The sequence below is a fragment of the Ipomoea triloba genome, chromosome 1 (assembly GCF_003576645.1).
Source record: "Ipomoea triloba cultivar NCNSP0323 chromosome 1, ASM357664v1".
NCBI lineage: Eukaryota > Viridiplantae > Streptophyta > Magnoliopsida > Solanales > Convolvulaceae > Ipomoea > Ipomoea triloba.
The window spans coordinates 33,333,996-33,344,168 of record NC_044916.1 but is presented as its reverse complement, the minus strand read 5'-3'; the positions used below and the strand labels follow the sequence as shown (position 1 = coordinate 33,344,168).

The 10,173-nt window shown below is 34.0% G+C and overlaps 1 protein-coding gene across 1 annotated transcript in view; it reads right to left on the bottom strand.

The window, feature by feature from the left end:
- Window positions 1–10,173, bottom strand: part of LOC116018592 — a 20,425-nt gene that overhangs the window by 2,524 nt on the left and 7,728 nt on the right. Inside the window, exons 10-23 of the mRNA XM_031258633.1 lie at window positions 9,115–9,135; window positions 8,940–9,035; window positions 8,705–8,825; window positions 8,338–8,514; window positions 8,044–8,237; window positions 6,677–6,948; window positions 4,798–4,899; window positions 4,025–4,201; window positions 3,720–3,908; window positions 2,434–2,675; window positions 2,186–2,332; window positions 1,355–1,574; window positions 426–554; window positions 183–326 (exon numbers count right to left, since the gene is read on the bottom strand). Of these exons, the coding sequence (XP_031114493.1) occupies window positions 183–326; window positions 426–554; window positions 1,355–1,574; window positions 2,186–2,332; window positions 2,434–2,675; window positions 3,720–3,908; window positions 4,025–4,201; window positions 4,798–4,899; window positions 6,677–6,948; window positions 8,044–8,237; window positions 8,338–8,514; window positions 8,705–8,825; window positions 8,940–9,035; window positions 9,115–9,135 (2,231 nt within the window). The remainder of the gene's footprint in view (window positions 1–182; window positions 327–425; window positions 555–1,354; window positions 1,575–2,185; window positions 2,333–2,433; window positions 2,676–3,719; window positions 3,909–4,024; window positions 4,202–4,797; window positions 4,900–6,676; window positions 6,949–8,043; window positions 8,238–8,337; window positions 8,515–8,704; window positions 8,826–8,939; window positions 9,036–9,114; window positions 9,136–10,173) is intronic.

Sequence of the window (10,173 nt, the reverse complement as noted above, 5' to 3'; positions counted from 1 at the left end):
GGGGGGGGGGGGGGGGGGGGGGGTAAATACTAACATAAAAAACTATGCAACATTAAAATTATAAGCAATAACTATACCTACTCAGTCCATAGAGAGTTCTCAACTATTTGTACTAAATCTAAGAACCAAGACCATTTTAGATAAACCTAAGAACAATATGTTTCGTTGAATACTAAACAGACCTTTGTTTGAGAAGACCCATAGGTAGTTGGCTTGGAACTGAACAATGAGGGATAATTCAGTCCACCAAAGTGTGATGATATGGATGTCTCAACTGATCCTATTGAATCTGGTGATGAAGATCCAGATGATCTCGCATCATCTTCCTGCATCAAGTCAAAATTATATTAGAGGACCTTACTACTACAGTCCTACAAAATGTTTGTAATGAGCATGGATGATAGAATAGGTTACAGAATACCAACCTCCATTTCTGAAGTCTCCAAGAGAGTCTTAGCCCACATATCATCATAACTCATTGAAGGTCTAGAAACAACATTTTCCTCATCAACATCAGGGGCATCAGTACCAGCACCAGCAAGAAATTCATTAACCTATGGGGTTGGAAGGTTAAAAGAATTTACATGAAACACATATAGGAAGGTGTTATTCACATATTTTATCATAACCAAATACATAAAAGAACATCATGGAAAGGAAATTAAAAGAAAGTCTCAGTTTGGCAGAAGAGGAGGATCTTTTCATGTAATTAGGCTAACAAAAGTCATATAAAGCCTCTATTCTAGAGGATTCCATTGCATCATACTGTTCTAAGTTCTAACTACCAAAAATGACAGTATGACACATCATTTTTTAAGATTCTGAAGATGATTAAGTTCATTATATACAAGGCACTCAAGGACCATATCATTCAAAACTTCCCTCCATATGTTTATCATTATTTGTTGCCACAAAACTAAATATGAGAATTAGACACGAGGCAGGTCCAGGTATTTCTCAAAATAGTCTTTTGCATGAACCGGATGATGGTGGCAAAACTACAGATGCAGAAATGCAGCCACAGTGTTGCATGACAATAAAATCATCACCAGCTAGTCACAGATACGAGTTTTTCAGAGAAGGTATTGTGAACCGGAAAAGCAATGTTGCAATTGGTGATAAAAGTTGCCAGGACTCCGAACTATCAAATTTATTTCTTTTATTTTGCACTTGAACCCCAAAAACTAAATAAATACTTAGTAGAAAATTAGGAATAAAATAAATCATAATAAAAGTAATGAAAGTAGTTCCTAATGTTACAGTTTGCAGAAGCATTCAAAATATATTAATAAGTAGCAACTCTGTTAAATATATATAAGTAAATAAAATCGGATGTTAATTTGATGTAGTGTACCCTATTCATTGCAGGTGCATTGTTCCCCAATAAGCCATCATCACCCAGGCTTGTGGCCCAAGCATTAACAAGATCATCATCTAGTGTATCTGGCTCAGCAGATTTTGCTTTGGAGGTCTCATAAATAAGATCAGATATACCCGTCGCAACTGCTGGATCAGTGAGGCCAGTTGAGGCACTTATATTATGCCGAGTTCGATAGATATCAATGAGCTTTGCACTGTTTAGTATGTACATTGAAATGAGAACAATTCTAATTGACACAAAAGGTAATAAAGCACCTTAACCATTGAATAACCAAATATGGAAAATGACACTCAAATGTTATAATAGACACAAGAATATGATTGTGTGAATTTGAACTCCAAAAATTTCTATCCATGTTCACAAATGCACACATTCATGGTACTAAAACTGTGTAGTCTCTGGACAATAAAGTAGAACCTTACATTAGTGGGGTCAGCACACAGAATTGGGCAGAAAATCTCAGAGAGTTGCATATATAAAAGTGGACCACAAGTTTCTAGGTACTATAAGAAACAAATTCTCTCAATTAAGTGCTTTCTTTTAACAAGAAACTAATTTTCTGAATTATAAGCAACAAATTCTCACAATTAAGTGCTTCCTTGATGTTATAGCCTCTCAGCTAACATTATAGAAAATCTGTTGCATATATAAAGAGGACTACAAGTTTTCAGGTATAAGAAACAATTCTCTCAATTAAGTGCTCTCTTTTGCTAAGGAAACTAGCTTCTAGATCTTACACCTTTTCAACTAACATTTAAGAAAATCTGTTACTCACCAACAAATATAAGTAAAAAGGCAATTTACCTTGTAGGACCCAATGGAAGATATTTTGCTCGAGGAACATAACAGAACAGAGAAACAAGATCCAACAGCTTCTCGTGTGTTTCATATAGTTTTTTTAACTCATCATCAGTCCATTCCTTTTGGGCATTGTCATGATTCCGCATCTCCCTAAATGTTCAAGCACAAAAGCTTCATGAACAAACAACAGCAATGCTTTGATAGTAATATTCCTCTTGATTAAGTTAGGCAGAAAAGTATCTCATCCTTACTTTATTAAATCATCCTGTGCACTATACATTTCATCAAGGACTTTCAACATTGGACTTATTAAAGATCCAAGACCTGTACCACTTGCACCCTGGTCTTCTCCATTGCTAATATGCATATCTGAGAACTGAGATTGCACACCACCTTGTGCTAGAGTATGTAAAAGTTCATAGATCTGTAACCTATAAGGCTCGCCAGATCTAATTGCAATTGTGGTGAGAGCTTGAACGGCAATTATCCGGACCTGAAGATAAAAGTAAAAAACAATGTAAAGCCACAAAGACCGTAAAGAGACGTGAGAAATGGCACACATTACTACATTAGTAAAGCGGTTATCCTTGGAATTATACAATATAGAAATGCAGTCACATTGCATTTTGCTATGCTAGGTCCTCAGTAAAAGTAATTGAGATTCCAACATTGTCAGATCCCTCACCATTTAGAGAGGGAGACAGAGAAAAGAGATTATATAAAATTTAAATTTAAATTAATTAAAAAAAAAAAAAAAAACCCTCAACTTTTTCTAGTGTCAAGCATAGCTCTCCCAAGGAGAAAAAATAAATTTATACAAGAAAGATTTTAAAAATAACCTTGGATTTATTTATGACTTGACGAATTAATCACAGAAAGTAGATTCCATACTTAGAGTTTTAAGCATACGTTCAATGCCTTTTAAAGTAAGGTCGAAGGATCTACCCTTAAGTCCTTTTTCATGTTTATAATTAATGAGTCCCCCAGATAAGTCTAATGTTTGTTTTGAGTCTTTTTCCAATATAAAAGAAGAACCGCAGTAATTGATATATTCTATTTTCCGGTAAGACTTGTTGAGATGGACTTTATTCTATTGATATGATAACTTATGAATCTAACATAAGCACATCATGCCTCAATATTTTCATGAGTTGTGTATGGCAGACAAAATGAAAAATATTTTGGGCTTGCTTTCTTTGTTCAAACAAAACTTGTCAGTCAAAATGGTGGTATTGAGAAACTACATGTCAAAATGCATATAAGAAAGTTATTTCTGGTCTTTTTTCAATCAAAAGAATATCAACCAACATATATGTCAAAATGTGCATGTCAACAACCCTGTTAGTCTGGTAATCCAAAAAAAAAAAATGAAAAACAGTATTATTGTCTCCAAATAAGTAGTTCATCATGGGGGGGTGTTATGAAGATAATTCTCTGTTTTTAAGAGTTTATGGAGTAAATAAGTTAATTTTCAAAATTACCAAAATTCCATTACACAGGCAAGAGCAAAGCTATTAATTAAAGCAAAAACATATACCTCCCAGCTTCCATTAAAAGCACACCGCTGGAGTCGAGTTAAAGCACCAGAGAGGGTTGGATTACGAGAACTAGCAGCAGCAACCATTTTATCTGCATCTAACATCATTAATGCTGTACCAGGAGGGGTTGCTGATTCCCAAGCATATTCAGAAGCAGCATAATTTGCATTTTCTCCTAGGAACCACACCTGCAAGGATGTTACAGCCCATATATTCTTACTAATAAGGAAAATTGATCACCTTTCATTAACAGTTTAACTGATCACTTCATTCAATTGTTCATAACAGCAAAAGTAATACATACTGCTGCTTGGACCAATCTTTGCAATGCCAAAGCTGATTTTGGATCGGACACAGATACCCTATCAACTGAGGTAAGTCCTGACATCAAGTCTGGTTGGGGAGGTGGCAAATCAAGAACAATTGTAACTGCTTCCAGTGCTGTGTGTTTTCCATCTGGGCCAGCTCCAACTAGACAAGTCTAGAGATCACATGCATGCATATATTTATTGGATCAGAAGGGCATAGATCAACAATAACTAGCAGAAATTAAATTCAGGGAACTGTATAAAAAATAGTTTCAGTTTGACAAACTGTTTGATCCTTTAATCCATCGGGATACATTACAATTTTTAAGTCTAATGTGGATGGACACAAAAATGCAATTAGTTTATATAATTACAAAACCCTTAATTAATCTTCTTGCAATAAAATAAAAAGATAGGTAGCAATACTTATTTGCCTTAATTTTGAAAGGAAAATGAGTGCTTGATTGCCCAACTAGTTTGGAGCTTATCTACTCCAAAAAGTAGAAGTTGGGCCAAACACTACATATAAAATTGATTATAGGACTGTTTTTGAAGAAGCAATAAACTGCGTCAACCAATCTCCTTAAAATTCATGTCCAATTTGCTAAGTTAATGGCATACATCACTAACATGACTCAATATAATCAAACATTAACAATTCAGAAATAAGATGAATCATTTATGACGAAAAGAAAGCACAGGCAATGCCTGTTCTATTCAGCATGCAAGAAAAAGTAAATGTCATTTGTTATAACAGTGAAAATCTCACTTTCCATAGTAGTTGTAGCACATCTGCATCAATCTTGCCAGGAACTTTGGTTGCAAAAATTCTTGCTATTTCTAAAAGGGTAACTGCCATATCAGGAGTTGCCTGGCAAATTAATACCAAAGAGAGCATGAGTGCAAGGCACTATGGACACAGATGATATGAGTACAGAAAAACAAGTTTAGGCAGAATATATATAAGCATAAAAATTAAAAAGATTGAGACACATTCAAACAATTACATATTCAGAAGTAGAGACAGCAAATTCAGTACCAGTACCAAGAAACATATTTAAAGATTCATATTATTTAAAAAATGTAGGGAAACTGGGAAAGCATTAGAAGAATTTGAAAAGTATTTGAAGCAACATAAATATAACTTAAATGTGAGTGAGAGAGACAAATTCATGCTTGTTCAATGATCAGTTTGGTCAAACAAACATATGCCAACACATAAGCTTGGGTTCTTTCGGTGTATATAAAAACATGTCAATTCCCTTCAACTCTATTTTAGGGGTGTGCACAATTTGGTGAAAAATTGGCTAACCGAAACGGACAAATTTTAGTTTAACGATTTTTTAAACGAAATATTTCGGTTCGGTTAATGGTTAAGGATTTTTAAGAATTCTGATAACGGTTAATTTGGTTCAAAAGTGTCAGTAAACCGAATTACATGTGTATATATAAGTTTTAATTTTTTATAATTCATTAATCATACTATTAGACTAGTTTTTCAAATTTTATCATTTATGTATTGAGGTAATGAATATTTTGTGGTGTGAAACTATGAATTTAAAAATTTTGAATAAATTTTAGGGTTTTTAAATTGGACTAAAATATTTCGGTTAACCGAAAAAAATTTGGTTAGGTTAATTTAGAAATTGGAATTTCAATCTGGTTTTGCAAATTCAGTTCGGTTATTAACCGAATAAACACCCCTAATTTTAGGTTTTCAAAAAAAATACAATTTTGTCTGAAATGCACAAAAAATTGCAGCAATCAGCCAGAACCATGTGTTTAAACTCAGTTTAAAAAATAACAAATGCTACATGCTGTTGTTATATGTATACTGTATACAACTGCATGCAACAACAACAAAAAATGGCAACTGTTGAAGACAAAAATGCATACTAGAAAACAATGTCATGCACAAATCAAGCATTCGTGGGAGGGAATCTACTAGGAACATGCAAGCAACAAAAATAACATAACAGATATGAAGGAACTCCAGCTAAAATTTATCAAAATTAAACAATAAATGAGGAAACAAAAGGAAATTTAAACTTTCATATGACAGGCGGTATGATAGCTTATCAAAACATACAAACAATATAGGACAATTCATAGCATTTCTATCTAGTCATGTTCTGAAATGTAAGTATGTAACTGTTTCTCCAAGGTTTCGCAGCGCTGCAAGTTCCAGCATAGATAGATGAAAATAATCATATCCAATTGAATAGTGCAAGCAAAACAACGGTACCACCTTCAACTATACTTTGCTGACATCATCAGTATCAATGTTTTACTTACTGGCAATGAAAATGTCTAAGCTCCTAACCATGTGAGACATTTCCAGACTACAGTCAGTAATGATTTCTATAAGCACAAAGACTTAACTCTAATTAACTAAGAGACACCAGAAAAGCATCATTTCTAGACAGAAGGCAAAACTATAAGTATCACCAATTAATTGAAAAACAAAAGACCAAAAGAAAAACTGAAAAAGTATCAAATTCAGAAGTCCAGATGAAATCAAAGTACATAAAAACTAGAATAGCATAGAATAACATGAATAACTTGCAGAGACCAATTAGTTTGAATAAAATTTGAAGAAAACTAACTATCCAAAAACTAAGAAATCTCACTATTTGCCAATAGCATACCTTGAAACGAGCATGGAGTGTAAGTAATATGTCGTTTAGTAAAGTTGCTGGCCAAGTTGGGTCAGAGAGCTCTGATGCAATGATGGATTCCAATTCATCAAATGACTCATGTGGGCTTTGCATCCATATCAAAGCTTTTATAACCATAGCACGAACAAAGACACATTCACATGCAACAGTTGTCCGTACCACCTCCATTAAAGACGCCAACAAACTAGCAATTGTATCTTTCCCACTAGCTCCATTTGAAATTGAAGAAACTCTGCGTATGCCTAACAAAAAGAATTCAATCATTAGACAAAATGTGTAAGTGGTTTACTGATGAGGGATTATTAGAGGTCAGATGTTATGAGCATCTACTGAAGTTTAAATGGGCATTCTATGCATAAATTTATTTACCTCAAACAAAACCAAATGTTTTCATTATTAAGTACAAAAAATCAAAAATACTAGCCTTCAGACAAGGACATCCATCAGATAAAACAACTGAGCTCATGCTTCTTGTTTGGAATAACGTTGGGTTACCAATATTTTATATATATATATATATATATATATATATAGGGTGAGGTTCCTATGAGAACCAATCTCATCCATTAAAAAAATAGATCTATGGATGAGATTAATTGGGGGGATTAAAAACGCGCATGTGCATATTAGGAATTATGATGTGTGCATATTAAGCATGTGTGCATATTAAGCATGTGTTGTGTGCAACATAGGGACATGCTTAATATGCACACATAATAATGCCTAATATGCACACGCGCGTTTTTAATCCCTCAATTAATCTCATCCACAGATCTAACTTTTTAATGGATGAGATTGGTTCTCATGGACTCATGGGGAGGTTGGTTCTCATATGATCTCTAATATATATATATATATATATATATTCCTTTTAGTATAGATAAAACATATTAAATGAGGCAAGCTATGTTTATGCTCCTCAGCAAACACTGTACTGGGACCATAAAACTGTATGCAAAAAGTATACATTAAAACATAATTCCAATCTAGTCAGAATCAGTTAGTCTTCATTTACCTCTGCCATTCATCTCTCACTCCTACTATAACATATTACTCATCCTAATATTGTAGAATGTACAAAACATCTAAATAAATATCAACACTCACAACCAATAACAGAAGTTCTCTTTAATGGTAATTTTACAATCACACAACACCCTGGTCATACTCCACTTCACCCAATCAACCAAAACAATAGAACATATATATCATAAGTGCATACATTATTACAAATAACAAAAGACCCAGCCATGACCTAATGTCAACAATAGTGTACCTCATAAAGGGCAATAAACAGCATACTAGCTGCTAGCTGAAAAAGGGACAGCAAACACTACCTTCAGACTGAGAGGTTTCATTAAGATCAGGATCATATGAGTCATTTTCAGCAAAGGTATTAACATAAGCTCCTTCATCAAGATCTTGTAAGCCCAAGGCAAAAGCTGCAGCACGACTTTTTCCCATCTCCTGAACAACTCTTGATGCCGCATGAAGAACAGGTCGAGAGAAACTGCGAAAAGAACTTTCTAACCTAAAAAAAAGGAAGTCAAACACCTGACATTAACAAAAATGAGGGACAACAGCTTTGTAAAATATTGAAGGCAAAAGAGGAAGGGATGGATCTTCAGCACCTCCTCATTACAAGTTTGATCAAAGGTTGAGGGCGCCTTGTCTTTTGTGATTTATCTTTGGAAGACTTGGGAACTGTATCTTTTGATTCAGTTTTGGATTCCTTCACCGAAGGTGCTTCAGGGAGTTTAAGAATTTCTCTGGTTAGTCGATACCATCCAGCAGCTCGTTCCTCAGTCCTAATCAGTCAAAAACAAATTAGAAATTCAAACTTATAAAACCCCAAAAAAAAACAAACAAACAAAACAAAACAAAACAAAAATAAAACAAAAACAAAAACAAAAACAAAAATCTGCAGGAACCCAATTATAGTTCATAATTTAGAATGACATTAATAGGAAAAAATAAAATAAAATTAATGAATAATACCTCTCAGCATTATCAAATTTTCCAAGTACACACAGGATGGCTTCAAAACAAACTTTTTCACTGGGATCAAGGAGTAATTGATATAGCAGTGAATTAAACTGAGACTTAATGTCTGGTCTTTCTGCACACACAGGATTTGAGATTTTAATAAAATTCACACTTATATGGCACAGATATCAATTTTCCAAAAACTAAAAGCATAAAATTCATGTAATTATTTTTCAGATATGCATACCATCTAATGCCCGAGCTCTAGATATTGTGTGGCACAACCTAGCAAGTGCAACTCTAGCAAGAACATCATGCATATGGAGAACATCCTGCAGACCTCCTGATCCATAAAAATATTAGTAACTTAAGTGCATGAAGTTGATTATAGAAGTAATAGCATTAGCACATATAAAACATACCACCAGGTTGCACAAGTTTCCCTGCAGAACAGAAAACAATTTGGTTATACTTCATTCAAGTATTATTTAATCATATTACAAATTTACTATAACTTGAACAGATTAGTTTCAAACAACCAAAGTCAGCCCTCCAGAAATTAAGTATGAGGCCATAGTAAAACATAGTAACAAGAATATGGTAATTCATTTGTGACTATCAAACACTCAACAGTATCCTCTTCACATCTTCATAGGTTTCGGACCACTACCAATTAATAATCCATGTTCTTGTTTTTGTTCAGTTGAGCTAACAACAAAAGGCATATTCAATATCTATCATTTAGATTCAAAAGCACTTCACGTGTTTAAGAAATAAGCCCATAACTCCCTCATTCAAAGGATAATTTGACTGTACAGTTGTGTCAAGAGTAGGAGAGCTGGAGAGTAAAATCAACATTTTAGTATTATTCAAATAGAAAAAGGAGTGCTGAAAAAGATCTATCCTTTTTTGGGCAACATATGTTTTCATGCAGAAAGAATCTTGACATTTCTTGCAACCACAAGCTCTGCCATTTCTGCTATGAGTTGAAGAGAAATAATATCAAATGCACTGAAAATAATGGTCCAAAAGGAAAAGGAATGGAAGACAGCAAGATTGTCAAATCAAAACTTTTATGAGGTGGAAACAAGCTACTCATTAGACAGCAAGGATGACTACTAGTTCAGAAAGATTAAGAGTTACTTTTTATTTTCTTCTAAGAGCTGGGCTACAAGTGGGTGGCATCTGACAATCTCATGAGAACCATTGGAATATAGAAATTGTCATTACTTATAAATATGGAGTATATATTAGGCTTAAATGTTTGGTCACCCCTTAAACATTAAAAAATGTTTTCAAAACCCATTTACTTTAAAATATTAGATTCCAATCCCTGGAATATTCAGCAATTGGACAAAACCACTCTGTTATAACAATGTTAGGGCAAAAAAAACCACAACCCTTCTTCCTTCCCCATCCCCTCTGCAATGCCACCATCCTTCCATCACCATCTCTCCAATTCCACACCCCCCCCCCCCCCC